We start from the raw sequence: 17882 nt of genomic DNA, 5'->3' as shown, positions 1-17882 counted from the left end.
GGCCCAGGAGTGTGAAGGTGAACGGAAAGGCTCTGGAGCAACGAACCGCCCTTGCTGTCTCTGCCTGGCCGGTTCCCCTCCACTGGGATTCTCTGCCTCTAACCCTATTACAGGGGCTGAGTCACTGGCTTACTGGTGCTCTTCCATGCCGTCCCTAGGAGGGGTGCGTCACTTGAGTGGGTTGAGTCACTGACGTGATCTTCCTGTCTGGGTTGGCGCCTCCCCTTGGGTTGTGCCGTGGCGGAGATCTTTGTCGGCTATACTCGGCCTTGTCTCAGGATGGTAAGTTGGTGGTTGAAGATATCTCTCTAGTGGTGTGGGGGCTGTACTTTGGCAAAGTGGGTGGGGTTATATCCTGCCTGTTTGGCCCTGTCCGGGTGTATCATCGGATGGGGCCACAGTGTCTCCTGACCCCTCCTGTCTCAGCCTCCAGTATTTATGCTGCAGTAGTTTGTGTCGGGGGGCTAAATCAAATCAAATCAAATCAAATTTTATTAGTCACATACACATGGTTAGCAGATGTTAATGCGAGTGTAGCGAAATGCTTGTCCTTCTAGTTCCGACAATGCAGTAATAACCAACAGTAATCTAACCTAACAATTCCACAACTACTACCTTACACACACACACAAGTGTAAAGGGATAAAGAATATGTACATAAAGATATATGAATGAGTGGTGGTACAGAACGGCATGGCAGATGCAGTAGATGGTATAGAGTACGGTATATACATATGAGATGAGTACTGTAGGGTATGTAAACATAAAGTGGCATAGTTTAAAGTGGCTAGTGGTACATGTATTACATAAAGATGGCAAGATGCAGTAGATGATATAGAGTACAGTATATACATATGAGATGGGTAATGTAGGGTATGTAAACATTGTATTAAGTGGCATTGTTTAAAGTGGCTAGTGGTACATTTTTACATAATTTCCATCAATTCCCATTTTTAAAGTGGCTGGAGTTGAGTCAGTATGTTGGCAGCGGCCGCTAAATGTTAGTGGTGGCTGTTTAACAGTCTGATGGCCTTGAGATAGAAGCTGTTTTTCAGTCTCTCGGTCCCTGCTTTGATGCACCTGTACTGACCTCGCCTTCTGGATGATAGCGGGGTGAACAGGCAGTGGCTTGGGTGGTTGTTGTCCTTGATGATCTTTATGGCCTTCCTGTGACATCGGGTGGTGTAGGTGTCCTGGAGGGCAGGTAGTTTGCCCCTGGTGATGCGTTCTGCAGACCTCACTACCCTCTGGAGAGCCTTACGGTTGTGGGCGGAGCAGTTGCCGTACCAGGCGGTGATACAGCCCGACAGGATGCTCTCGATTGTGCATCTGTAGAAGTTTGTGAGTGCTTTTGGTGACAAGCCGAATTTCTTCAGCCTCCTGAGGTTGAAGAGGCGCTGCTGCGCCTTCTTCACAACGCTGTCTGTGTGGGTGGACCAATTCAGTTTGTCCGTGATGTGTACACCGAGGAACTTAAAACTTTCCACCTTCTCCACTACTGACCCGTCGATGTGGATAGGGGGGTGCTCCCTCTGCTGTTTCCTGAAGTCCACAATCATCTCCTTTGTTTTGTTGACGTTGAGTGTGAGGTTATTTTCCTGACACCACACTCCGAGGGCCCTCACCTCCTCCCTGTAGGCCGTCTCGTCGTTGTTGGTAATCAAGCCTACCACTGTAGTGTCATCCGCAAACTTGATGATTGAGTTGGAGGCGTGCATGGCCACGCAGTCGTGGGTGAACAGGGAGTACAGGAGAGGGCTCAGAACGCACCCTTGTGGGGCCCCAGTGTTGAGGATCAGCGGGGTGGAGATGTTGTTACCTACCCTCACCACCTGGGGGCGGCCCGTCAGGAAGTCCAGGACCCAGTTGCACAGGGCGGGGTCGAGACCCAGGGTCTCAAGCTTGATGACGAGTTTGGAGGGTACTATGGTGTTAAATGCTGAGCTGTAATCGATGAACAGCATTCTCACATGGGTATTCCTCTTGTCCAGATGGGTTAGGGCAGTGTGCAGTGTGGTTGCGATTGCGTCGTCTGTGGACCTATTGGGTCGGTAAGCAAATTGGAGTGGGTCTAGGGTGTCCGGTAGGGTGGAGGTGATATGGTCCTTGACTAGTCTCTCAAAGCACTTCATGATGACGGAAGTGAGTGCTACGGGGCGGTAGTCGTTTAGCTCAGTTACCTTAGCTTTCTTGGGAACAGGAACAATGGTGGCCCTCTTGAAGCATGTGGGAACAGCAGACTGGGATAAGGATTGATTGAATATGTCCGTAAACACACCAGCCAGCTGGTCTGCGCATGCTCTGAGGACGCGGCTGGGAATGCCGTCTGGGCCTGCAGCCTTGCGAGGGTTAACACGTTTAAATGTTTTACTCACCTCGGCTGCAGTGAAGGAGAGCCCGCAGGTTTTGGTAGGGGGCCGTGTCAGTGGCACTGTATTGTCCTCAAAGCGGGCAAAAAAGTTGTTTAGCCTGTCTGGGAGCAAGACATCCTGGTCCGCGACGGGGCTGGTTTTCTTTTTGTAATCCGTGATTGACTGTAGACCCTGCCACATACCTCTTGTGTCTGAGCTGTTGAATTGCGACTCGATTTTGTCTCTGTACTGAGACTTAGCCTGTTTGATTGCCTTGCGGAGAGAATAGCTACACTGTTTGTATTCGGTCATGCTTCCGGTCACCTTGCCCTGGTTAAAAGCAGTGGTTCGCGCTTTCAGTTTCACGCGAATGCTGCCGTCAATCCACGGTTTCTGGTTTGGGAATGTTTTTATCGTTGCTGTGGGTACGACATCGTCAATGCACTTCCTAATGAACTCGCTCACCGAATCAGCATATTCGTCAATATTGTTGTTGGACGCGATGCGGAACATATTCCAATCCGCGTGATCGAAGCAGTCTTGAAGCGTGGATTCAGATTGGTCGGACCAGCGTTGAACAGACCTGAGCGCGGGAGCTTGTTGTTTGAGTTTCTGTTTGTAGGCTGGAATCAACAAAATGGAGTCGTGGTCAGCTTTTCCTAGGTCAGTCTGTAATATCTGGAGTACTTCTCCTGTCTTATCCGGTGTCCTGTGTGAATTTAAGTATGCGCTCTCTAATTCTCTCTTTCTTTCTTTCTTTCTTTCTTTCTCTAGGAGGACCTGAGCCCTAGGACCATGCCTCAGGACTACCTGGCATGATGACTCCTTGCTGTCCCCAGTCCACCTGGCCGTGCTGCTGCTCCAGTTTCAACTGTTCTGCCTGCGGCTATGGAACCCTGACCTGTTCACCGGACGTGCTACCTGTCCCAGACCTGCTGTTTTCAACTCTCTAGAGACAGCAGGAGCAGTAGAGATACTCTTAATGATCAGCTATGAAAAGCCAACTGACATTTACTCCTGAGGTGCTGACTTGTTGCACCCTCGACAACTACTGTGATTATTATTATTTGACCATGCTGGTCATTTATGAACATTTGAACATCTTGGCCATGTTCTGTTATAATCTCCACCCGGCACAGCCAGAAGAGGACTGACCACCCCTCGTAGCCTGGTTCCTCTCTAGGTTTCTTCCTAGGTTTTGGCCTTTCTAGGGTGTTTTTCCTAGCCACCGTGCTTCTACACCTGCATTGCTTGCTGTTTGGAGTTTTAGGCTGGGTTTCTGTACAGCACTTTGAGATATCAGCTGATGTAAGAAGGGCTATATAAATTTGATTTGATTTGATCTTAACCTTTTACACTTGTGGGAATTGGCCTATATGGATAGGGCTAAATTTAAACGTTTCATACAGAAGAAATATGCAAAGCATGGTAGCAATTGGAATGGAACAGTTTGGAGAATATGGGAAAGTTATTAGACCAAAGTTGAAGACACAATAGTTCACCTGACACAAGACTGAATCCAAACAATACACTGTTGATTTTGTGCATTTGACATTCACTGTACTTTTCGCTGCATTTGTTGATAACAAAATCTGAAAATATTCTGGAGACATTCAGTAATATGATAAGAATATTCCTGGAGAATGTGTGGTAGGTGCAACATAAGACAAAAACATTACAAGGATTTGAGTGAGAGGACCAAGTGGCCACACACCTCTCCAAAGTGTGCACAGTTCCCAAGTAATTTCAATGCACTTTTATGACTGGAAGAGTCTTTTTTTTCAATTGTGTGTTGTTGTTTACCCAAAAACCGCCCATTATAAATTGAATCTGGGTCAGGTGGAAAGCTTGTTCTATTGCCAACATGACTGGCTAAGTTATAAAATATGATCTTACAGTGTTAGGCTTTCACAGGGCAATTCAGATAAATGTTGGTGCAGATAGAAAGGAGTCATGAGTGTGTTCTGAAGCCAATTTTCTTCACAATAGACAAACAGGCTCATTCTGTTCAGAACAATCCAGGGTATGACGCCATGTCATTCTTGTAACTGTACATCAAGCAAAGTGATCATAAACGTTGACACTATATATGACATGAGTTTTGTGATATGGAAATGCGAAGTGCACATTTGGATGTTTGGTTTGCTTCTATGACATCAAATTGGTATTTTTTTATAATCCTGAACATCTCATCTTTCAAAATATAGACATTTAATTTACAGCATTTCCCTCACTACGATAACAAGAAATGTGCAAAAGTTGCCCAACTAGCGGGAGGGTTGGTGGCAACTTCTTGTCGCTTCCGGTGCTGAAGTTCATAACAGCTGTCAGTCAAAACCCATACAGCGCTGTGAAGCACAGAGCCTGAGCTCTGATGTCATTTATAGCATGTTACTGTACAGCCACTGCGTTACATTTTCAACCCGTATACAGGTACGAGTGTAAAGGGTTACTAAATCACAGTGGGAGCACATCAAAGTTATGAACGGGTATTCATAATTTCTTTGTATTTGATCTTCTGTCATGCTCTATCCAAAACAGGATGTCATCAGAGGGCAAGGATATCATCAACCAGAGGACAGAGCTGTTCCTGGCTATTATCCTCAAGACTAATGTGTCTGCATGTAACTTTGTCCAGTCCTTTCTGGGATGGGAGTTTTGGAGACAGCGCTGTCCTGAAAGCACGTTTAAAACCCACTACAGCCTGGGGGTGACTAGTTCCATGTTGCCAGAACTGCAGCAGAATACCGTTTGCATCGGAGCCACAGCCATTCCCCCATATCCAACCGCCACAGGCACATCGGCAACAGGGTACGTGTACACACACACACACACACACACACTAAATGTTATGAGTGTAGTTGATGTGATGATGTGTGTGTTCCAGGGTGCGGAGAACAGAATGGAATCAGACAGAGGCAGGAGAAGAGAAGTTTCCTCGACCACTGAACCATCAAACACAGACCAGACTCCAACCCCTGAGACCTCCAGTCCACAATCCCCTCAGCCAGACACAGACCAGACCCCAACCCCTGAGACCTCCAGTTCACAACCCCCTCAGCCAGACACAGACCAGACTCCAACCCCTGAGACCTCGAGTCCACAACCCCCTCAGCCAGACACAGACCAGACCCCAACCCCTGAGACCTCCAGTCCACAACCCCCTCAGCCAGACACAGACCAGACCCCAACCCCTGAGACCTCCAGTCCACAACCCCCTCAGCCAGACACAGACCAGACCCCAACCCCTGAGACCTCGAGTCCACAACCCCCTCAGCCAGACACAGACCAGACCCCAACCCCTGAGACCTCCAGTCCACAACCCCCTCAGCCAGACACAGACCCCAACCCCTAAGACCTCCTCTGACCAACCGAAGCCATGAGTGTCTTTTAAACAACATAAAAGTTTGCCAGTATAATGCAAAAATGAGCCCTATGAGGTCAGAATTACCCGAATGTTCCTAACCTCTCATGGAATGTATAAAAGCCACATTCTGTTTTAATTCTGTAAAAACCCTGAAAGCCAAAAGCCGAAACGCGTTGGTTCCATTGTCCTCATGCACCTCAGTTGATAAGAGAGGTAGCAGAAGATATCCCTTCCCTAATCCCTTATGTGTCCATTCAGCAGAAACGTCCCTAAGACATACAGTACCAGTCAAAAGTTTGGACACATCTACCCATTCAAGGGATTTTCTTTATTTTTACATTGTAGAATAGATATAAAAAAATATATATGAAATAACACAAATAGAATCATGTTGTAACCAAAAAAAATCTTAAACAAGTCAAAATATATTTTAGATTATTGAAAGTTGCCAGCCTTTGCTTTGATGACAGCTTTGCACACTCTTGGCATTCTCTCAACCAGCTTCATGAGGAATGCTTTTCCAACCGTCTTGAAGGAGTTCCCACATATTCTGAGCACTTGTTGGTCGCTTTTCCTTCACTCTACGGTCCAACTCATCCCAAACCATCTCAATTGGGTTCAGGTTAGGTGATTGTGGAGGCCAGGTCATCTAATGCAGCACCATCACTCTCCTCCTTGGTCAAATAGCCCTTACACAGCCTGGAGGTGTGTTTTGGATCATTGTCCTGTTTTAAAACAAGTGATAGTCCCACAAACTAGATGGGATGGCGTATCGCTGCAGAATGCTTTGGTAGCAATGCGGTCAAGATTACTACATTATTCCATGTGTTATTTCATAGTTTATTCTACAATGTAGAAAATAGTAAAAATAAAGAAAAACCCTTGAATGAGTAGGTGTCCAAACTTTTACATGCTACTGTATAACGTTCTGCATCTGACCAACCACAACGTGCAAAGACAGAGGCTACTACAGAGGACAGACGTCAGTGTTTAGTGTTTAGTAATCCTCTAGTCCTCCAGATGTCTTTGAACATCTGCTTATAAACTAAAGAATATGTCTTGCTCTCCTCCTCATGTGCAGGGCCCAGAGTTGTTCCTGCTGATTAGTAGTGCCCAGAGTCTTTCCTTGACCACATGACTTGACCAGGAAAAACATCTGCCCATGTCTCACTGTTCCCCCATGTCTCCTCAGGACTTTGCTGGCCCATTGGAAAACACCCGCTGAAGAACCAAAGCCTCCAAAAGGAAAGACAATAAAGAAACTTGCTCAAACATCCCAAAAAATAACAAACAATGAACCATCTCAGAAGCGCAAAACACAATAGGAAAATAAATCACACTGTAGTTGCAAGCCCAAGAAGAGGAGGATAAACAAAGCTGCCAAAATAGACACAAACAAAGAATTTTCTCAAATACCAGCCACAAACAAAGATTTTCCTCAAACGCCAGACACAAACAAAGAAGTCTCAAATGCCCCCAATTAGGTAAGTGAAACATGGAACGCAGCGTACATTCTGACCTACCAGATTCTATGACATCCTATGGGTTCTCTCTCGCTTACTCACACACACACCAGTGCGCAGTACACAAAGACTCCTGTTTCAATTTTTTTTTTTAACAGAAATTTTGCTGAAGAAATAGTTTCTCTTGATTTGTTGTTTTTCTTTTGTAAAGTTATGTTGGTGAAGAATGTTTCATAAAACAAAGTTAGATTTCAGAACCAAGAGTTGTACATAGATACTGTATGTCTACATTTGTTTTCTATTAAAAAAGTATCTCAAACAGAGGTTGTCCTCTACTGATTAAGACCATGGTCAGTTGTGGTATGTTGGTATCAGTTTTAAATGCAGTCAAACGTATTTTCTTAGTTTCACTCCCTGGTAAATGCAACGACTTAGTGCCTGCACTAAAGCTGAACATGCAGAAAACCTGAACATTTTGATTATCAGGAGTGAACTTTACATTATTTCATCCTGAGCATTGCCCCTGTCGTTTAATGAAGGGTCAATAATGTTAATCCAGCTGGAAAAACGAACATTTTGTATAAAAACATTGTAAATATTTTTGTTGTTGAATTATTTTGTATAGTTTATCTCTGAATCAACACGTTTAGTGCTATCCTGGATCCTTGGGGCATCCCTAAATATAATGGATATACTGACAAGATATACGTCTCTCTACCCTAACAATGTCGTTGTCCATAAAGCGGCACTGTGGGCTGTCTAGCTCCCGCTTTTCTTTGGATTGGTGGAGACATCTCATTATTGTAATCCGTTTTTGAGTATTTGATGAGGGTTGATGACGTCACTCGGGTATTCAATGGCGGGATACACTACTAGCCTTATAACATGAATATGCATAGCAATCTCCGAGGCCTACTAATATCGGTACACTCGTAACAACTTAAGCATTCCAAACGTCAATTCGATCAAATAGACCTCAGGCAGCAAATGAACCATTCATTGACCATACAAAAACTTGCATAGTGGGCGAAACAACGAAAAAAACGCCACCTGTTGGAGGGAGACCGGTTTTCCGCCAAATTAGGCTACTCTTTCTATCTGGTTTATATATATTTATTTTTTATTTGCTCATTAGGCTATTCCTTTTATTGACATGTTCAAAGCAGAGCAATGAATACCATTAACGATCCCACATTAGAACTCCGTAACATGATGCACAGTCAATAGGCCTGTATCATTACAGATAACAATTTTTATCCAACAGCAACATGTTTATGTGCAATGTGTTGACCTACGTGTTAAAAATGTATCTATGTCCTCATCTGATTTTTTTACATGTCTGATGTATTTATGTATTTATGTTGTCTGTTTTGTGTTTTCTGGTTTAGACTTTTCTTTTTTTCTTTTTTATTATTATTATTATTTTTTATCAAATCAAATTTTATTGGTTGGGTACACAGATTTGCAGATGTTATCGCAGGTGCAGCGAAATGCTTGCGTTTCTAGCTCCAACAGGGCAGTAGGCCTAATACCTAGCAATAATAATAAAAATAAAAAACAATACACACATAATCCCCCCCCCCCCCCAAAAAAGTTGAAATTAAGAAAGATCAGAATTAGCAATGTCAGAGACTACGTGTAACAACATAACAGTAACTGATTTGGGCAAGGGAGACAGCAATAAGAGTCATTTAGAAATGTAATAAACCAACCTGGTCTCAGAGGACTTCGCACCATTCTGTACATAAATCCGAGATAAATCTGAGATTTCGCATTTTATGTACTAATTTGTGGATGTCCATCAATGATATGTTACAAATTACAAATCGTTTTATATGTTATGAATTTGCAAAACGTACATTATCTTACGAATTTGTGAAACCTACAATCGATTACGAATTTGCAAAACGTATGATATTTAAAAAATTTGCATGGTTTAGACTTTCCTGTCTACTCACTGTGGTTGTTCAAGCGTCACATCCGCTTTTATCTTACTCATGCGTCAGTGAATGCGGCGCTAAAGAAACGGAGGCGAGTAGCAGTGTTTCGCTTCACTTGATAACATATTAGTTAACTATAATAAACCAGTTAACTATATATCGTTTAAGTTTCTATCGACAAGAAATGAGCGACAACGAAAAGGATTTTGGCGAGCGGGTGCGTATAATCAACCACGAACTACCGAAGATCTATTCTTGCCCTAAAATGAGCAGACAACGACGCCATTTTGCCCCAGCCTAGTTAGGCGGCTAACGATAGTTAGCACAACCATGATGTACTTAATTGCATTGATTTGCATCGACTGTATGGATTTTGTACCGTTTATATTTTCTAATTTAATGTCCAGTTACTCATTTATGTTAACATTGGTGTCTTTTTATTCAGTGTATTTTGCAACTTAACGCTAGCATATGTTAGTCCAATCAGTCCAAGTGGTTTGCAGCTGTTTTAACGTTAGCTAATTCACATCAAGTAACGTTACATTTTGATTTAACGAGTCTACTGAGACTGCTGGCGAGAAACAGTTACCAATGTACATTTACTCATCGTTGCAGGTGAATGCAATATATAACTAACTATAGATTAGTAGCTAACTAGCGAAGTGGTTTACGGCTAGAATGTTTAACTTCGTCATCACTTACTGCTGCAGTCACTTAGCTAATTACAGATTGCACGCCAGATAATGTGACATAACAAAACATGGTGGATTAATGAAGATGGTTCACTCGTGCCGTTTACCATAAGGGGGGGGAAGTCAGTGCCGGTCGACTTAACTGGGTGTCTCACATAGACACCAATAGACGGGTGGTTGTTTTGCGACAAAACTGACGCGTGCGCAACTATGGGGCGAAATAGAAGGGGTTGGCTTAATTTCAAGGCTGGTTTACAGTTGGTCTATCGACATGCATGTAGACAAGTTGTTGCAGTGACATAATGAAAATCCGATTGTTGTCTGACATCAAACTTGTTGTTATGAAAAAGTATAAATGCAAACATGGCAGGCTTCATGACAACAAACACAAAAATGACAGGCTGCCACAACAGCTGCCTGGTGGTCCAAAATAGCATAACTGCCGTATTTTAACACCAATAAACCCATCTGTTTAAAAATGTAATACAGTATATTTCAATCTGGCAAACCAGGCAACTAAAATTAACTTTATAAACAATGTTTTTGTTAGTTTCTAGCTGGCTAGCCAGTTCAAATAACGACCATATCATAGCTGACAATGTCTTAAATAAAGCTCATTTTTATTCATTACTTAGGGTGTACACCCATAAAATGATCTTATTCAATGTTTATAAAAAAGAGATGCATCAATAGTTCAAACTGTTTCTACCATATATCATTCACAAGTTAGACTATTTACTCAGAGAAATTAGAATGATTAGAGTGAATAGAATGTCATTATGGCCATGGTCAAAAAGTGGTCGCTGCTCAATAGAACGCTGTCACTGCGCTGTAGGCAGAATGGCACTATCTTCAAACGTCAACAGACAAGCTAGCTAGTCGCTGCAGGTTCCTGTGTGATAACATGGGTTATTTCTAAAGGAAATCTACGGAATACAAAACTAAATTGGGTCTATATATATATATTGTAGAGAACAATCTGATTAGTTGAATGTGATTCATAATGACAGGAAACTACATTTAGACATTACTTTAGTAGCACTCTCTTGAATTTCTGTATTTCACTTCATTCTAGAGCAGTGAGTGAACACCCTACATTATTACAGGAAAATAAACAAGATAATTATTTACAAATGAATTGCGAGAGAATTAAAGAAAATAGCTTACGGTTGTGAGTGTGACGAAATAAAAGCAGGTCATTCTACCGGAGAATTTAAGAATTTGTGCTCTGTCAGGTAACCATGACAACGGCAGCCACGGGGTCAAAGTTGAAGTTTATTCATCTGTCTTTTTTTATATATATATATATGAAAGAGATTTTTCCCACAGAAGTAGTGCACTAGTCCTTTACTAGTACTGTATTAGCGGACCGCTGTAGCAAGGGCAAATTGTATATATATTTTTGAAATATACAATATCTTCCCGCTGCTATGTCCACGGAGTATAAATTAAGTGTTTTGACTAGCGACACTCTTCGTATTCAAATTGTCTGAAGACATGTTGATAGACAAAGTATAAACCAGCCTATAGATTGTTGACAACATCTGAACTATATTTCGTCTCCACTGTTTATTGAAAACATAAATATATTTGCACAATGAGCACTTGTCTCATGCATCGTTACAGTTGTTGGTTAGCGAGGGAATTTTAGCCATATTAGCGTAGGCGTGACATGAGTTAAAACAAGACATGGTAGCAATAACAACCTACAATTCCCCACATGGCAGCATCTTTTTATTGTTGCTAGCAATCTGACCAATGGCCATCCAGAATCTCAACAACACGGACTTCTGCCCTGTTGAAGCGTTTGCATACAAACTGCCAACCTTAGATTTTTCAACTGACCTGTTCTTGGCAATACTTTTTCCACCAACTCGAGAACGAAGAAAGTATCTTAGAAATGTCAGTTGCAGGTGGTTCTACAAAAACACCCATTCAGAAAAATCTAAATCCATGTTTTGTATGGAGTGGGATATGCTTCTAGCATGTGTGTAGTAATTTGTTTTGGTCGCACAATATAATGCGCAGTCATCTACTTCTACACATGGCCGCGTTGCATAGAAACCACTAGTTTCTGAAAAGATGCTGGGAAATCCTAGATGTGCGGCACCTAAGCCGGCGAGGAACCATCTTGCGCGGTACAGAACATGAATTTATTATCTTTAGTTTTCGCTGGTTTTTGTAGAGCCGCCGGCAATTTGAAACAGACTTTTTAAAGGTACTTTCTTTGTTCTCGATTCAGTGAAAAAGTATCACCAAGAACAGGTTCGTTGAAAAACCTATGGCGGCGGTTTGTATGGGGCCTTTCTCTATTGACCAGTAATGGACACCAACAATCTTTGGTTATATCACATTTTCCGGCATAAACTCTAGCTATTTATTAGTCAGTTACAATGTATCAAGTTCTTCCACATGGCACCACCCATGTGAGAGTACTGTCTCTTTTCTAAAGTTGTTAGTCCTATATTTAGTTGCACTGTAATGGTCCTGCAAAAGCCATTTTTGTTTTAAATCACACATAAACAAATGTTATACTGAGTGGGGCATTGAAAGGAGTAGCTAATTTACTTTAAACCCTTACTCAGATTTATTATAGCAGTTCTTCAATCTTGGTCCAAGGGCTTGATAAACCAGATGTGCTAGTACTGGCTGGAACAAAAGCCTGCACTCCTTGTGTGACCCTCGGACTAGGATTAAAGAACACCATAATTTGCTAACTTTTCAAGTCTTCATTCATCATATTCTGATGTTGTGCATTTCAGAGAAATCAATATACATATTTCCTTAACATTGCTTTGATTTAATGCTTTTCAGGTGAGACAACTTATTTAGTCTGATTTGAGTGTTACGAGCCTGGTTTTTGCACATTTTGACCTCTGTAGCTCTTATAAAAATTTAAAAAACCAACCCTTTTTATCATCCTTGTCTGTTTTTCGTTAAGGTTGAGTTGGGAAGAAGCAAAATGGCGGAAGAAGTTTCAGATATGAAGTTTGAAGTTGTTAAAGGGCATATTTGATGAAGCTGATGGTGTTGATGCATGCTAATGTAAAATGAAGCTGGCAGAAGCGAGCGGCCACGCTGTCCACTGGTAGAGTGATGTAATGGCAGAAATCAAATGGGAGGAAGGAAGTGGGGGAAGAGGAGAGAAAAATGAAGTCAGAAATGGTGTGAAACGGAAGAAAGAAGAAAAGAGATGGTTGTTTTGAAGTTATGAAGTTAAAGAAGTGATGAAGTTATGAGAAGTGTTCGGGGGTATGGTTAATTCCCTATAGCCTGCTATGTTATTACTACAATCCTATTTCTCCCTCTCTCCTTCTGTTTTCTAAAGCAGTGTTTTCCAAGCCATCCCTCAAGGACCCCCAGTCATTACACCTGTTTGTTCTCTTCCACCACTGGTACACCTGATTCAACAAAATCTCAAGCTCTTTCTCAAATTGAATCAGGTGTACTAAAACGGAAATGTGCAACAGTTGGGGTCTCCCTGAGGGATGGCGTGAGAAACACTTCTTAAGCATGCATGCCAACTGTTCCTCCATCTGACACATTACCTAGTCCTCAACACGCAAGGTTAAACTCTGCTACGCTGCCTAGAGTGTAAGAGAACAATCCGCTCATCATAGAACTGTGTTAAGATTAAACTAGATTAACACCTACTTTAAGCCTATATGATTTCCTCTGGTCGCCTGTAACAGGCAGATCTAGTTACAACAAATACCTGTCGTTAATGAAATGTAAAAAAAAAAATATATAATCTTACACTACTGGAGCTGAAATATATAAGAGGGGCCTGTAGCAGGTTTGAGCGAGGTTCCTTCTGTACCTCCTCTCTCTCTATCCTGACCGTTTCTGTGTTTTGATTCTGAACTGTGTTTATGTGTATCTGGCCTGTTCAGGACTCGCGGTCCGCTTCCAGGAGTGTGAGCCCAAGGGCTTCTGGGAAGTCTGCCAGCCGCTCCCCGGCCCATTCCCCAGCCCGCTCCAAAGATGGCTCCAGACACTCCAGGTCTAAGTCCCACTCCCGATCTCGCTCCAAGTCCAGGTAAGAACCCCAGCTCCAAGGAGGCTTTGGGTTTTGTGGTTACACTTTTAGGAGCTGCTGGGTAACATAGTGTGTATTTTTGTTCAGGTCCACATAGAGCTTGTGTTGTTTTTGTGTTATGGCTTTATTCATGTTGTTTTTGTTTCTAAACTCTTTAAATCAGGGACCATCAACTAGATTCTGCCGTGGGCTTTTCTTTTTTGAGCGGATGGTCAGGGGGCCGGAACATAATTACAAATAATTTGTAGACTGCAAATTGACCGCAAGAAGTCCAAACAGAGATTATATATTTCTATACGATTACGTATACATCTCTATTATGCGTGTGAATACTTTGGAACAGATTTCCAAAATAAATATCACTTGGCGCTGGTGTTTTTACAGTCTTATGTTGAATTTTTTTAAATAATAACAAACAGTTTTATTTTTACTTGGGGTGGCCAAATAAAATCAGTCACCAGTTAGAAACCCTGCTTTAAATGTTCTTAACATGTCCTTTATTTTATTTTCCCCAGGTCTCGTTCCCACAGAAGCTCCCGCAGGCATTATTCCCGCTCTCGCTCCCGTTCCCACCGCCGCCGTTCCCGTAGCCGATCCCGAAGCGGGGAATACCGCCGCCGTCGGAGCCACAGCCACTCACCCATGTCCAACCGCCGCAGGCACATTGGCAACCGGGTACACACACACACACACACACACACACACACACACACACACACACACACCCCTCTGGAGACGAGACTTTCTTAGGCAAACCCCACACACAACCTCTATCCTTCTCACAATCCTCCTCTATAGGCCAACCCGGACCCGAACTGCTGCCTGGGTGTGTTTGGTCTGAGCCTGTACACCACAGAGAGAGATCTGAGAGACGTGTTCTCCAAGTACGGCCCCCTGGCTGACGTCAGCATCGTCTACGACCAGCAGTCACGACGCTCCCGCGGCTTCGCCTTCGTCTACTTCGAAGTCCGAGAGGACGCCAATGAGGTAGGAAGACATGGAGGGAGGAAGGGGATATTGCAGGGGAAGAACAGAGAAGAATCGGAACTTGAGTGAGCATGGTGTTGAAGGGGAGTACTCTTCTCTAAACATCTTTGTCCCACTCCTCCACCCTCCCTCTGTTTCAGGCTAAGGACAGAGCTAATGGAATGGAGTTGGATGGACGGAGGATCAGGGTCGATTTCTCCATCACCAAACGACCACACACTCCTACCCCTGGGATATATATGGGACGGCCCACATAGTGAGTGACCGTCTTTCTTAGACTCACGCATCTGGGATGGCCCACGTGATGCACACACATGTTGTACATTCAGTGAATCCTCTAACCGTGTGTGTTTTCCAGTGGTGGCGGCAGCGGCAGCAGCAGCAGCGGCGGAGGCGGTGGTGGAGGAGGAGGAGGAGGAAGTGGCGGCCCCAGCTCAAGCTCATCTCGCCGTAGCTCGAAGGATTACGACCGCGGCGGTGAACGTGGTTACGACAAAGGCTATGACCGCAGCTACGATCGCTATGACGACCGAGAGTGCTACAGGTCCTACAGGTGAGACACCTGGCCTGGATTTTATAGTTAGTGGTTGCTAAGCAGGACCGGGGCAGTTGGTTGGTGGATGCTTATTGTGTGTTGTCTCTCCAGGCGCAGGTCTCCGTCCCCGTACTACAGTCGAGGGGCCTACCGATCTCGCTCACGCTCGCGATCTTACTCCCCACGTAAGTCAACCAGACTTTGCACCGCTTAACATTGTTAACTTGACGGCTAGTGGCGCAGCGGTTGGGGCCTCAATGTCTAAATGTCTCCCTCCTGTCTCCACAGGCCACTACTGAGAAGAGGAGCAAGATGATACTTTGTGGGGTTAGGGCCAGGGGTGGGGTGGGGTGCATATCTGGGGAAGTTAGGGAAATGGTAAAGGATGTAATTGTGAACTTGATAAACAGTCATATTTTTTGTTTATTTTAGTTACATTTATTCAGTAGGTGGATTTCTGTACATGAGCTTATTTCTGTCAGTCTTGCCCGTTGTGTTTAGAGAAGCTGTCGATTTGTTAATCCAGGGTTCTCCCCAGGATTTTTAAAAATGGTGGTGCTGCTGAGTACAGCGAACACCTGTAATTCCCATTTCCTGCAATCTAGAGCACATTTTGGTTGGGTTGTTTTCTACATAGTGGTGCAGCCAGTCCACAAGGTGGCGCAGCACCCCTCTTACATTCTTTGGGGAGAACCCTGTTTAATCCATCTGATCTGTATTTTGTATCACCAGGCTCCTTTTTAATGGGTAGATGTGTTGAAGTTAAGTGACATTTAGTGCACGATAGGCTCTAGGGGAGAGGGCTCAAGGTAAATGCAGCTCTAGGATCTGATTACCTTACCCCCAATCCTAACCTTAACCTTTAGGTTGATGAAAAAATATCTTACCCTTTATCAGTGGTTAGGGGGTAACTTCTTCCTGCTGTATGTTCGGGAGAAGAGCCAAGAGCTAGAAGCTCTACCCTAGTTCAATGCTGTGTGTATGGGTGTACCATGATTTTAAGTCTGCAGGATTCCAAGCAATAATAAAACTGCATCTTTTCAAGTTTTGTCCGTCAATACTTTCTTCATGTATCCTGTACTTGGTGTGTGGCAAACTGGTGAACATTATGTGAAGAATATGTAAGGCTATAGGAATTGGTAAACCTTACAACAGAGAAGGGTCTTGTTACAAACATAAACAATTAAAAAGCTAAGATAAATATAATACCATCATCCTAAACATTTATGGTCCACAGGACCCCAGCAAAGGAAAAAGGGAGGTATTGAGATCCTTGATCTTATTTTTCTTATGACCATGTTTGCATTGCATCCCATTATTATATAAGTGGTATGACATAGGCAGGTAACCCCAACAACAACTGCTCCCCGGGCACTGATGACGTGAAGGCAGCCACCAGCACCTCTGATTCAGAGGGGTCGGGTTAAATGCTGAAGGCGTTTCGATTTAATGCATTCAGTTGTGAAACTGACTAGTTATCCCCTTCCTCGAGGAAGAGCTGCCTTTGTTCTAATGTAATTGGTTGGATGAAAGTTTGCAAATTAGGTGATGGCTGTCCTAAAAGTCTCTAAATGACATCAATAGCTACTTTCCTTACTGAGGAGTTGGCAACACTGCCTGGCTCCAACCATCTGGAGCAGGTGATCGAACTGGCTCCGGTCCAGACGAAAGTAACTTCGGAATTCCTCTCCAAACAGTCGAAGCTCTTGAATGAGACGGTGGAACTCCCATGCCTGTTTTCTGGACTTGAACCATCTCTGGATCCACACAGACCTGCGCTTTCTGGACTTGAACCATCTCTGGACACACACAGACCTGCGCTTTCTGGACTTGAACCATCTCTGGACCCACACAGACCTGCGCTTTTGGCGGGGCTGGTCCCGGCCCAACAGCGCGATCAAGACCACCTTCCTCAACGTTGGTCTCATTGTTGAAAGAGCCTACTCTGCTCTCTAGACTATTATTGCATTTCGCTCCAAAACTGCATTTGAAGGAAATTATATTATAGTCTCTCACAATTCATTTGTGGATGCCATCGAATAAATAATATACTTGGCAAATAAATGAATAAAACATGTAAAGAAATTCTACAGTTAAACTGTTTTTATGTTATCCCACATTTTTTTTACTGGATATGTGTGCAACAAAAATTCAACAATCACATTTGGCTACTTTCTGTCAAGTCTATGCATACAATTTGATGCATACATTCGAAAAATTCAACTTATGCACCACACAGAACGCACTGCAACTGCCTTCTGCAAAGCAAACGCAGCGTTCCATTGGAAATTAATGTACTTCTGGTGTATCAAAACGCAATGACAGTCGATGTGTTCGAAGCGTAATGCGCTGCTCTATAACGGGCATTGGATTGAATCCAGGCCTTTTAGGCAGCGATTCAATCCAAATGAGCGCTGTAGAGCAGCTAGTCAAAGTTGACTTGAAGGTATTTTATGATTGGGCCGACATGTGCAGTGTTTCCACTGAATTCAATATATGCAAACATTG

General features: G+C 43.4%; 2 protein-coding genes across 3 annotated transcripts; both read left to right on the top strand.

The window, feature by feature from the left end:
* Window positions 1-2871: 2871 nt before the first annotated feature.
* LOC139532309 (uncharacterized) lies at window positions 2872-7747 on the top strand. Its single transcript, XM_071329761.1, has 2 exons — window positions 2872-5162; window positions 5239-7747. The coding sequence occupies exons 1-2, from the start codon at window positions 4894-4896 to the stop codon at window positions 5732-5734; spliced, it is 765 nt and encodes a 254-aa protein (XP_071185862.1). The 5' UTR covers window positions 2872-4893; the 3' UTR covers window positions 5735-7747.
* Window positions 7748-9131: 1384 nt separating this feature from the next.
* Window positions 9132-16418, top strand: tra2b (transformer 2 beta homolog). Of its 2 annotated transcripts, XM_071329760.1 has the most exons (9): window positions 9174-9338; window positions 12755-13065; window positions 13707-13852; window positions 14368-14527; window positions 14651-14839; window positions 14980-15095; window positions 15198-15392; window positions 15486-15559; window positions 15663-16418. In XM_071329760.1, exons 4-9 carry the CDS (start codon window positions 14495-14497, stop codon window positions 15671-15673), a joined length of 618 nt encoding a protein of 205 aa, XP_071185861.1. In that variant the 5' UTR covers window positions 9174-9338; window positions 12755-13065; window positions 13707-13852; window positions 14368-14494; the 3' UTR covers window positions 15674-16418. The 2 variants fall into 2 exon arrangements, with proteins under 2 accessions (XP_071185860.1, XP_071185861.1); XM_071329759.1 differs by lacking the exon at window positions 12755-13065 and having other exon boundaries at window positions 9132-9338.
* Window positions 16419-17882: the final 1464 nt, after the last annotated feature.

This window comes from Salvelinus alpinus, chromosome 10, assembly GCF_045679555.1.
Source record: "Salvelinus alpinus chromosome 10, SLU_Salpinus.1, whole genome shotgun sequence".
In the NCBI taxonomy this organism is placed as follows: domain Eukaryota; kingdom Metazoa; phylum Chordata; class Actinopteri; order Salmoniformes; family Salmonidae; genus Salvelinus; species Salvelinus alpinus.
Note: the sequence above shows the minus strand (reverse complement) of the source record. Positions and strands in the feature narration are given on the sequence as shown.